Source organism: Mesitornis unicolor, unplaced genomic scaffold, assembly GCF_000695765.1.
Source record: "Mesitornis unicolor isolate BGI_N332 unplaced genomic scaffold, ASM69576v1 scaffold10582, whole genome shotgun sequence".
NCBI lineage: Eukaryota > Metazoa > Chordata > Aves > Mesitornithiformes > Mesitornithidae > Mesitornis > Mesitornis unicolor.
Genome location: NW_010168526.1, coordinates 1 through 12,559, shown reverse-complemented (window position 1 = coordinate 12,559; position 12,559 = coordinate 1). Strand labels below are relative to the sequence as shown.

At 40.9% G+C, this 12,559-nt stretch overlaps 1 protein-coding gene across 1 annotated transcript; it reads right to left on the bottom strand.

Moving 5' to 3' along the window:
• Nucleotides 1-3,001: 3,001 nt before the first annotated feature.
• On the bottom strand, nucleotides 3,002-11,700 carry CENPI (centromere protein I; the record flags this gene model as incomplete). Its single annotated transcript, XM_010179045.1, has 13 exons — nucleotides 3,002-3,127; nucleotides 3,929-3,970; nucleotides 5,561-5,794; nucleotides 5,951-5,999; nucleotides 7,104-7,228; nucleotides 8,507-8,642; nucleotides 9,066-9,163; nucleotides 9,869-9,933; nucleotides 10,033-10,150; nucleotides 10,464-10,555; nucleotides 10,762-10,882; nucleotides 11,147-11,311; nucleotides 11,572-11,700. Coding segments are annotated over 13 exons (1,500 nt in total), but the record flags the coding sequence as incomplete, so codon positions are not given.
• Nucleotides 11,701-12,559: the final 859 nt, after the last annotated feature.

Genomic DNA, 12,559 nt, shown 5'->3' with positions numbered 1-12,559 from the left:
TTCTGTTAGCTTCATAGCGTATACATACAAGTAGTGCCTTATAACAGGCAGAAATGGGTACAGAGGTAAGTCACAGATTTGTCATTGACCAGGAAATGGATGGGTCTTGACCACCTCCATTTCAGCCCTCAGAGCAGATGCTGTACTCAGCCAAGTCTTTGAGCGTATGCTTTTAACAGAAAATGGTCTACAAAATTTACCATGGTGATTACAGGGTCAAGAGCTAGTACTGGAGACCAAAACAAGAGCAAGAGGTACAGCAGCACATTCCTTCCTAAGGGATCATTCTTCCATTCAAGTAGAACGTCAGTAAAGTCAAATATTTAGAGAAAAAGAGGAAAAATTGTCCAGATGTGAAAGACGACAAGAGCTACCAAGGCACACAAAGAGGCTAAAAGTCATCTCCGATGCCCAGTAACACCAGGCACATCATTGCTGCATGGAAAGGATTTTAAACAGCCATCTCGACCAAGAAAGCTGACAATAAAACAAAGTTACCTGTCTTGTTACTTTATTTCTGAGCATTCAGCTTGTGAACTCCAATGACAAAGTTGTACACACTTTGTTTAAAGACCTCCGTAACAGAGGGTATAACAGAAGACCTGTGATGCTGCAACAAGTCTTCTACAACACAATTCTCTGTTTTCTCAACCAAGGGAAAAACTGATGTCAGGGACCAACGACTCTACAACATTCAGTATGTCCTAAAGGATTCTGCTGTAAGCCTCTTCACAAGCATCACACATGCTTCTAAGAATGTGGGCACCTTTCACAATCGAAATGAAGCCTCTGGCAGCACCTTCCAGTCTGGCAGGAGCACTGCACTACTCTGCTCCTTCTAAACTCCAAACAGCAGCAGGTAACATCAAGTCTGCCTTCCTGGCTATACTCAAAAGGAAGCCTCTGGCAGCACCTTCCAGTCTGGCAGGCTCACTGCACTACTCTGCTCCTTCTACTAAACTCCAGACAGCAGCAGGTAACATCAAGTCTGCCTTCCTGGCTATATGTAAATACTTCTCTAGATGTTCTGTATTTGCTGCCACTGAATGAGCCTGCCATAAACAGATCTATAACTGGGCCCATGTCTCCACCTCATGTTTTCCTAGGGCTGTGAATCCTTCCAGCCCTGTTCGTGTACACAATCGCAGTGCAGCAACATTCCTAGGGCTGTGAATCCTTCCAGCCCTGTTTCTGTACACAATCCCAGTGCAGCAACGTGGACATACAAGTCTGGTCAACATCTGAAGACAACTGCATGGCGTAAGGACAAAAGCTAAGGATTAAATTGTCCTTAAGGAATGCAGTGCACAGGCTTTTCAGCATAAGTGCCAGCATTTCCAATACCTTTCTAAAGGTAGCTTCATAGAAAACTTATAAAAAACTGTGGAGTTACAGAGCTCTCCTCCTTGGGTTCTTCGCTGAAGCCTTTAAGGAGTCTAACAAACAACAGGCCACACTCTGGTAGGGATTGCCAGCCAGTGGTGTTGGAATAGTCCTCAGCCAATGAGCCGAGCTGGTCCAGACCAGCAGTATCAGCCTTTAAAGGAGGTATACACGCACACGCACACACACACACACATACACGTGTGTGTGTGTATATATATATGTACAAGATATAACTGGCTATATGTTAGGGCCACATCTTGAAACATATCCACTTGGAGGAACTTGTGATTTGTGTTTACCTTGCTGAGAAAATCGGATCTGGATTTTTGAAGATCTGTTTCTCTTGACAGAAATCAGCAAGCAGCACTCACACTAGCTGCAATAACACAGCCGGAGAAGAAAGGGAAAAACCTTAGTCTAAGCAGATCTCTCTGGAAATCTCCCTCCTTCAAAGTCTACTATCTTATGCTCTGGAGAGAATACATACACACATATAAATACAGATACATATAAATATACATCTGCATATTAACCAGATCAACTATTTGAGCTGAGAAGTATGGTACTCGACCTAGAACCATTTTGAGAGGATGAAGAAACCCAAACACATCCTTAGTGACTCTGGAGTCACTCTCAGGACTGATTCCTTTACTGGATCAAAGTACAGATTCATAATGCAAAATTCAGTATATTCTGACCCATCTTCCAAGTGGTTACAACTGCCTTTTACAGCAGTGAAATAAAGTTCACCCAAATTTTAGAGACCTGAGTTCAGCTTCTCCCAACTTCAGTGTTAAAATGAAGCGACATGAGAAGATAAATTTTGTAGCAGAGTTCCTTCAAAATGGCATGTTGGAAACACTTCACAGAATATAAAATTTACATACGTACACACACAATATACAACACAGAGTTAAGGACACAAAAAGGAAAACTACATTTGCACTTAATAAAAAATGGTGAGCTGGTGGCAACATCGTTCAAGTGCTCAAATCATCAATAAACCATCAACTGAGTACCACATTTCCCAGCTGCATTAAAAGAGCATTATAAACAACGTTAGCAAAAAGTCTGTTTTCAAAGCTTCCGAATGAAAATGAAGTTCAGGAAGTTCAGTTTGGTCAGCCTGTTAAAAGCCAGTATATAGAGAACTGGGAAACATGTAGTGCTCCAATCCAGTCCATACACAGTATCCTTGAAAGGCTGAGTAAGTTGTTTCTCATTACCTACTGTCGAAGGCAAAGCAGGTCAGGGATCAGCATTACTTATAAATGAAGCAGCACTGCTCAGCGCAGTTTCGAGGTGGAAAATGTTTGTTTCTCAATCGAAGTAGATACTCCAACAGAGGAAAATGGGGATGACACATAACACATGCTCAGCAGCTTCACACCAGAGAAGTTCAGCGGGGACAAGAGGGAATTCAGTGTTAGTGAACCAAGCCAGCTGAAGCATTCCTTCCGTGTCTTCACTTTCCTAAAATAGACGTCAGCACAAAAATGCAGACAAGGGTAATTGCTCCATTTCTTTCCTCTGAGGAAGGAAGAATTAGTGACATAGTCCATTATATTCTGCTTTCCTGTTCCAGATGGTAAAAAGGCTCCAGTGACTCCCAGGGTCACCCTTGCACATTCCCAGCTTTACTGTGAGAGGCCTGCGAAACACGATTAATGCTGCTTTCAATGAAGACCTTCAAGCCCTCTAAACCTTGCGCATAGAGATACTCCAGATACCAGTTCCTTCCCTATAAAAACAGAAAGTATAGTCAGCTATACAGGACATAACTTTGTGTCTTTCTTAGGCCACTGTGAAAATGTCTGCAAATATCTACCACAGTTTGACAACATCCATCCTAGTCTGTGAATACCCACAGGTGTACAGGGTCACATCCTGTTCCCAAATGCCCGAACTTTTCACTTATGTATTACACATTCTTAGCTTAAAACATGACAAATACTGATCTTTTTTAATACTGAAGATGTTTATAAATCTAAAAAGAGCAAAGTCTACTGGATCAACAGTGAAGATGTCAGAAGCCAAATGAACATGGGCATTAGAGCCTTCCTTCCATCACTAACAGTGATTCCTCCACACCAGGTTTGAAGTACGCTGTAGGGAAGGAAACCAACTGCCACTGTACTTGCTCAGTGGAGGATCCCTGTTCAAAGCTATAACAAAGCTACACATCCACCTCAGAAATTTAACATTAAGTTCACTGATAATAGAAATTAATATAACTTTTTCTGGAGCTCGCAGAGAACAATAACAAACAGCCTTGTCCTGATACTGCACTGACTCGCGGAGGAAATACATACAAATCTCAGACCACTACCCACAGATGGCTAGATACATAAAGTCTCAGATGTTGATGTCCTTGTGTTTGGCCCTGTTAAGACAAATCAAAGGAGCCAAAGTCTACAGCTGGAATTTTCTTTCAAAATTCTTGTAAAGCACTTGTGGAATTAGTCAATATTATCACCTCATCCCCTTCTACATAGCTGCTGAAAAGTGCCCGTTTTCACTTCACTAAAACATGAAATCTTACCTTAATTAAACTGAAGTTGAAGGTGGTATCATCTGGCCAAGCCTTAAGGAGAGAGAATAAAAATAGTACCAAGTCAGATAAAAAGTATGTCCAGAGTTGCTAGGCCTCTGCTTAGTCCCCTTCCTAAATCAGGAATTGCAGGTGTGTAAAAAAATTCAGATATTTTTAATCATGCTTCAGAATGGGCTTTCAACAACAGTGTCCACACGTGGCAAGGTGATGTGGAGACTCTTGTCTTGTGCTGCAGTATGACTGGATAGCAACAGAGAATATTCATAGGTATCTTTAACCATTGTCTCGACAGTGTAAAAGATGCCCCTTCAAAACATTAGATAGGTAATTCCCAACAACGAGAAAGAGCAAGAGGAGACAACCTATGGACATTTGGATTACTGCTTGTGTTCTCTGGCTGAGCTGCAGAGCAGTGCCCTCTGGTGCTCAGCGCTGAAGTGTTTCAGAGAAGAGGGCACAGCAGCCAAATGTTTTTTCCTGTCTTAAGATACGTCTGTGATAGCTGTTAATTAGATAGCTGTTAAGCACAAAATCTTTCTTGGTTCTACAGTAGGAAAAATGCATAAAATCTCTACCAGAAGGTTCTGGGTTGGTTTTTTGTGGTGTTTTTTTGTTTGGTTGGTTTTTGCTTACAAAAGCTACAAAGAGGAATCGGGAAGCCTCAGAACAGAAAGGATCTAGAAAAAAGATATGAAAAACTAATCCTGCTACCACAGGATAGAGACCAAGGAAAAGAAGTTATATATAACAAAAATAAAATAGCCTCTGCTGGCAAAGACAACACTTGGGTTTAATCAGTGGTAAGAGACAAAGGACACTGATTATATAAACCAAGGCAAATCTGTGAAGTGTTCCTAACCAGCTTCTCTGCTTCAACTTCAACCTCAAGTTTCCCTCACTTCATTCCAGGAGCCACAGCTGGAACACATTCCTCACAACAAAACCACATCTTCGTGCACCCCTTACAAAACCTGATTTCCCAGAGCAGCATGCACATCTTGGAATGATAGCAACTCTGGCAAGCTGCTCCCTCCACTAGCTGCACTGAACACGACGGCACCTGGAATCTGAGACGACTACTGGCAGAACTCGTACCAGACAACACAAAACAGCCCCATATTAGCTTACTTCTGTATTTGAAGTAGCTACTTGTATTTCTTCTTTAATAAGCTGTTCTCAAAACCTACTGCAAGAGCCAAAAAACACTACTGAAAGGTCTACCACGCACACCTGTATACAATTTAACTATGTATTTCTTGACCTTCTGGAGTTTACATGTTTAGGTCACGTTCTGTGTTTTGTGGGGCAGAATGCACTATTGGGATGCTTTTGTTGAATGAGTCACTTATTTCACTACTTACCTATTTTAGTTCTGTCCACAAAACTATCATAATCACAAATTCACATCTAAAGCTGCTACAGTGATGCTTTCATACCATGTAAACAAAGACTATTCAAGTTGTACCACTGATCCAACACAAACACAGAACGTCATATCAGGTTTTGAAAGCTCAGTTGACTCTACAAGTCAGCCAGTACAGACACACTTCTCCAGAGAAACTGTCAAGACAGAACACATCTGGTGCTGCCAAAGGTTAAAATGCTGGCCTACACCATTACCTGCTGCAGAAAGCAAAGAGCGTAGCCCATCATGGCTGGGTGGTAGACAATGTTAAAGCTGGTTTTGTATTCCTGCACTCCAGTTTTCTTCAGCAGTTCATCATCCATACCAAGACCTTGAGGATGATTATCCTTCTGGAATGCACTGGAAGTCCACAGACAACCCACCATGGCTATTATGTACTGGTTGTACTCTTGGTATGTCTGGCTACTGAACTTGAATTGCAGTATTTTCTGAAGGACAAGAAAACAAATCAACGAATTGCATCCTCGAAGCAGTTTTGTGTTCCCTCCAGTCCTTAAAAGAATGTCATGAGAACACCTCCCCCCTGTTCAACCCAACTCCTTGCTAAGGTCTGTTCTAGCACATAGCAGATTTGTCCGCAATACCTTTTTACTCCGCTCATTTTCTTTTGCAGCCACCAAGTTGGTTCGATACCTGAAAAAAAAACAAACAAAAAAAAACCACAAAAGAGAACATTAGATACCTGTAAATTTTTATTGTCTACCAGCATTGAAAAAAGCTGGAGAAATGTATTAAGAAAGCTTATTTCCTTCACAAGAGAGATCATTACACTTTACTGGTAAAAAAAGAGACATGTGAAAAAGAATTCAAAGGGACTTTATCACTTGGCATAGACCCACCCTGCTCAGGCAGAGTGGGGAGAAACACCGTAATATTAATTTCTTAAATGATTAAGACACAATCGGTTTGCCTGGGACAGTCACTTTCATAAAGGCAACACACAAGAATTTATATATAGCCTTAAAATCAACAGAAAAATGCAGTGTATTTTTAAGAAGGGAGACTCATTCACTAAGCAGAGAAACAGAAGCCACCGGAAGTAATGCAACTTGACAGTTGTTCTATATAATAAGCACTGGCTCCTCTCATTTCCCAGAGACCATTCTGTCATGTTAATTCCCCTGCAGACTCCTTAGAGAAAAAGCCACATGGAGATCCTTGTGCCAGCTGTGAGCAATTGGCTACTCTTCTTCTCAGAGGCAACCACTGGAACTAACAAGGCCAAGAACAGCAGCCCTGTTGGTGGATCCTGCAGAGCTGAACAGTGCTGACTTTGGACCTGCAGGCAGCACAAGGCAGTCCCAAATTTCCACAGAGTTTGGAGGTGGCAGAATTGCTTCCTACTCGGCACATTACAATATTTGTAAGGAGAAGCTCAGGTCTAGTGGTCAAAGCACAGGAGTGAGAAGTTGTATAATTAACTACTGGTGCTTCCAGCTGGCTGACTTACATTCTCTCAGAAAAATATGGGAACTCCTTCCTTCTCATATCAAAGCTATGGAAATAATACTAGGAAAGGGGTCAGAATCCTGCTGTTTTGGATAACAGTCCGAAAAAAAGAGCAGGAACTACAGCTATAAAACCCTGCATCATGAAAGCTGGGCACAGCTGGAACTTTCACCTTTGCCTTGCATGGTACCAAAAAGTAGATCTCAGATTTTACACCAAAGTAATTTCACTTCCAAAAGATTGAAAGAGAAGACAAGGAGTCCCTGCAGCCCACACCATTTGCGGTACCTGTACATAATGTAGCAGAGCTGATTCAAGGTGACAGAATCCATGCTGAGAAGTGCTGGGTAGAAAACTCCAGCAGGAGGCATTATCAACAAAGGCAGATTGTACTTCAGATACATGTCGCACACCTGCAGGAATGAAGCAAATCCTGGCAGATTATTACTGCCATTAACAAATCCCAAAGTGTCTGAGAGCAGAAGAGAGCATGACACTGCATTCCAGCCAGCTCCATCAACTTCAGTTATAAAATACACAGTTATACTCAGCCAACACTGTGGGACAGTAGGCCTCAGGGGTCGGATGGTAAACAAGTCCCTCTCGAGATGTCAGCCATGGAAAAGAGAAGAATGAGGAAGAAGAGGGCTGTCCTCAGCAAACTCCCCAGTTTATAGTGAATGTGACATATATGGTATGGAATAGTATTAATTGGTCAGCCTGGGGGCAGTTTGGGGTCAACTCACCTGGGTTTCCACTTCCCCCAGCCTCTGCATCTGTTTATCTCAAGACTACTGAGGACCTTGAGCATCACATACCAACCTGTAGCTGAAACCTCTAACAAAGTCTTATCACTTTGCTCCCATGAAATAGTGTTGTAGTCCTTCTGTCCCAGTAAACCAGGACATTGAATTACTGGTATTTTCAGAAATTTAGACTCTTTACTTAATATCTCAGCTGCATGATTTTAGACATCTCTAGAGTTCTAAATACGTAAGTAAAACGTCAAGAAAAGTTTCAAATCCTAGTTGTCTGCTAGAGCATCAATAATCATATATCAAAGGGTGTATGATTCTCTGTATATTCCCATATAATGAGCATTTACTTTTTTTCAAGTCTTAGGCAAACGTCATTGGCCATTAGTTTTGTGCATTTTAATGGACATTTTAGTTACAAGTAGATCCCAGAAGTATCATTGTTTTCTCAACTCTTCACAGTTTTATCCATATTGTAGCAGCAACAACAGCATGACTGCAGTTTGCATGGCAGTAAGCACATCTACAGAGGATGTGAGGAAGCTGGAGTATAGTCTTAAAACTATTTGCTGCTTAGTTTGTCCCCAGGACAAGGAGAGGAAAGACCTTCATTTTTAAAGGAACATTTAAGGAAATTGATCTGAACATGGTTCTTTTCTATAAATTAGCATTAAAAAAGCATGTTATGCCACATTATTACTTCCCCTTCCACAGTTCACCTCTTGACTTAAGAGCAAACACTTTCTAGCAGCTCATTTAGTTCTGCCCATGGATACAACAGCAGCAGCTGTAGTCTGTAGATCTACCAAGTACTTGAAACATTCCAGCATGTAAGCACAAAGTTCTGTAAATTGTGAAGACACTTTAATGCTCTAGCTTAAAACATGCAAACAGCCTTAAAGCCTTAAAAAAAGCCAAAGTGAATGGGATACATACGGTCTCATAGAAATCCAGAATGAAGTACAGCAAGAAAGTAGAATTTTTTTCCAAACGCAATGCAACAGTGGAGATCCATCCAACAAAGCGGATCAGTTCAGCCACCACGTTCACTAGGCCAGAAAGGGTGGTGTTTCTGCAGCAATGACATGACAGGACATTGGTATATATACACCTCTTTGCAAATGGTAAAAAGGAAAAGTGGCAAAAAAGAAATGAAAGTTTATCCTTCTGCCCCACCAAACATTCAGCAAACATGCATTTGTTCTTCAATATATCCAGTAGCAGATTGTTACTGTTATTACAAACATGACCCAGTTGTCAGTGTTACAGAGATTTTGACTTCTGGACATTTCAATTTTCAGTGTCAATAGAAATACTTTTAACGAAAGATAAAGAACAGGATTGACAGGGTAGGTTACGATATAGCAGAAACATTGCAGCATTATTAACGTCCTAGTCAATCTTTATGCTAGGTAATAGGGCTAGAGTGTGTATCTAAATGCACTACTGAATAATGCACAGAACACTGTATTGCATTTATTTCAGACAGACTTACAAAGAATGGGCTTGAGAGTCAGCCTCTGAATCCAGATGAACCATGTGCCAAATTAACGAGTTCTGCAGCAGCTCTTTCAGGCTCTCAAGAACACTGCACTGCAAGAGGCAAAAAGAAAACAGGTTTATGACAAGTTACTTAAGTCACAGAATCACAGAATCGCTCGGTTGGAAAAGACCTCTGAGATCATCATGTCCAACCGTTCCTGTCTACCCCCTAAACCATATCCTTAAGTACCTCATCCACCCGCTCTTTAAATCCATCCAGGGATGGTGACTCCACCACCTCCCTGGGCAGCCTGTTCCAGCTTCTGACGACCCTCTCAGTAAAGAACTTCCTCCTTATCTCTAACCTGAACCTCCCTTGGCACAGCTTGGTGCCGTTACCCCTTGTTCTGTCCTCCATCACCTGGGAGAAAAGACAACTGTGAATACTACTAAACAAAAAAATGCCATGAGAATTGACATACACAAGGAAATATATCAAGAGTTTCTCAGGACCACAAAGAGCAGTGAGATAATTGCATGTCCCCTTGAACTGAATGTATGTGTTACATAAAATGAAACAAACTATTGTCTTGTGTACTATCAGTTTTTTTAATTACAGTGCCTCTGTTTAAATCCAGTCAAAAAAGAAATTATCTTAAAGGCACTCAAATTCCCAAAGAAGTTATATTGTAAGTATATATTTTACCCTCATTTGGGCACAGTCTCCTGTACAATCCCTCAGACTGATACACCTGACACAAGTGCAGATGGCAATATCAACTAAAAGTAAACAGCCACTGTACTCACTTAAATTACCTTAAAGTAAATGGATGATGTGAAGAAGAGCTGTGCCAGGGGATCACAGAGTTGTGACTTCATTTCTGAAACAAATGAGAAAAAAGTATGATATCTGTGCACAATTTCTATCCTGCAAGATCAGACACTGTTCAGCCTCACCCAAAGGATCTCCCAACACGTACCAGAGAAGCTCCTGAGGGAGATCCAACTCACAAGTTTGAGGACTTGTGATCGGCAGGACTGGCCATCCCAGAGAGGAAGGCTTTTATACAGGAACTCTTCACAAGAAGAAAATCCCTCCTACAAAGAAGATGAACATAGTCTCATACGCCTGCACCTTGCCATGCTCACTTTACCCTGGAGAAAGAGGCTTACACCTTCTTCCTGCCATACAATTCACCAGGACATTCAAATCATCATTCTCAACAGCATTCTCAAATTATCTTTCCTGCAGAAAACAGGTCATCTCCAGAATATTGACTCACTATAGGAATACCTGTTTTTCTTACTTGAGACACTGTCACTACTCAGAGATACTACAGGAAACAAGTAAGTTCCAAAAGTACTTCAAGGGAAGACTGAGTCGCTTGGCCTCCACAAAACAGGCACTTACCTGCAAGAAACACTCTGCCTTGTAGACAGTTTCCAGGAAGTCCTTGAATTCCTCTTCGCATTGGCTATTATCAGCCACACACCAGGTGCACTCTAAACAGGAAAGAATACTGTATTTGAGTATGAGCACAGCAAGAATAAGCACAATTAGAAACAAAATCCAGTCTTCCTCCAGTAGTTGTTCTAATGCTACATGATTATCATTATGAATCTGACTAGCAAAGTACCATTATTGAAAGATGAAAAGCCTGAGACTATTGTTTACCTCCCTACCAGGCAAGGTAATACTAACATCCTACCTTCCTGAAGAGTCTGGCTCATCCAATAGTAGAGCCTCAGGTAAACAGATTCATCTTTCATGCAATTCATATAGTGAAGCAATAAAGGGTTTGTTAACACTGAACCCATCTGGGAGGGAAACTGCAAAAGAAATCAAGGAAAAAAAGAGCTATTCAGTATTTAGAATCTCATTAGTATTGAGAATCTCATTCTGTCAGAGTTGTGCAATCCTTTTGCCAGCAGCAAGACCACTTCCAGGACTCATTCATCACCCTGGGGCAGGACTAGATGCTCTGTCAGAACTAGGTTGCCCATACGCTATTCACATATAAACAGGGCATACAGGAATATCATTTGATCTCTCAAAATGTTCAATGATCTTCCCAAGACCTTCCTGAAACTCACCTCTAGACGGTGGATATTTTGTAGGAGCTGAGGAAAGGTCTGCAGCTGCTCCACTGGAAAAGACACACTTGTACTGTACAAATCAACACAGCCCTTTTCCTTGTTCTTTTCTAAACTATTTCTGTTTGTACTGCTTGCAGGTATAACCAACTGGGCATTCCATTTCTGTAGAAAAAAAAAACAACATGAATAGCTCTGTTTCCAGTGCAATCAAGTGCACTTGTAACCAGTGCTCCGAAAAAGATCTTGTTTTGCAAAAAAAAAAAAGCATCCATGCTTTCATTATAACGGGAATGCTGCATGTCTATATAGCTACTCCACCATTCCCAGTGCTGAAATAAAGCCTGATTTCCATTAATTGCCAATATTTATAATGAAAACAGCTGCTTGGCATGTTCCAGGCTCTCCTTAGGCCTATAACCTACCCTTTTTCGTGACTGAGGTTGAGCTGTGCCTAGCAACAGTGGCTGGAGCCCTAGACTGTTCTCCTGGTTTCTTCGCCTTAATGCATCAATTGCTGCTTTCCACGGGCCCTCTGAATTCTTGAAGTAAGTCTGAAAACATAAACCAGACATCTATGCAAGTAGTAAAACTAAGACAAAGCCACAGAAAGATCAGTTTCTACTCTTACAGACATCACCACATTGATGAACATACCCTCAACTCTACTCGACAGACCAAGAGGCAAGGTTTTCACAGCACAGAATTTTTGTCATTCCTCAGTTTCATTACCTTTTGACTTTAGTTTAAAAGTTAATCTTTTATTTCCTTCTGAAATGATGTCCACATTTTCAGAAGATATCTCCAACGCTTCTGATTTACAATCCTCATTCAGATCAATCATCAATTCATTGAGTAAATCAAGTACACATTAAAATAAAACAAGACCAAAGGTGAGCTTATGGAAGCGACTAGGAAAGCTTCCCAAATTCAGCATCAGTGATATCCATCAAAAAGAACAATTCAGTGAGTAATGGAATTCTCAGATTAATGTAGATAACACAGGTAGAAAGAAAACTGGAAAAACAAACCCAACACCTTTTCTGCACAAAACTTATTTTCTGTCACTTCAATTGCAATCACCCTTTAATTCCTAATCAAGTGCCAAATGATCACCAAAGCATCCAGATTGTTTTGGGCCTAAGTAATCAAGCTTTTATTATACAAGTTAACACATTATGTTAAAAAAAAAAAGCTGAAGATATATTTGGGGTTTAGTTGCGAGTTATTTACCTCACTTCAGTGCATGCCAAAATAAGTAAGTTCTCCAACAGATGACTGTGCAGTACAATGCAAAGTATAAATTTACAGAGCAATGTAAGTACACAAGCAGACTGAAATAAAACAGATTTTCTTTTATAGAAACACAACTTGCCTACATATAAACATACACAAGTCTATGGGGCCAGATGG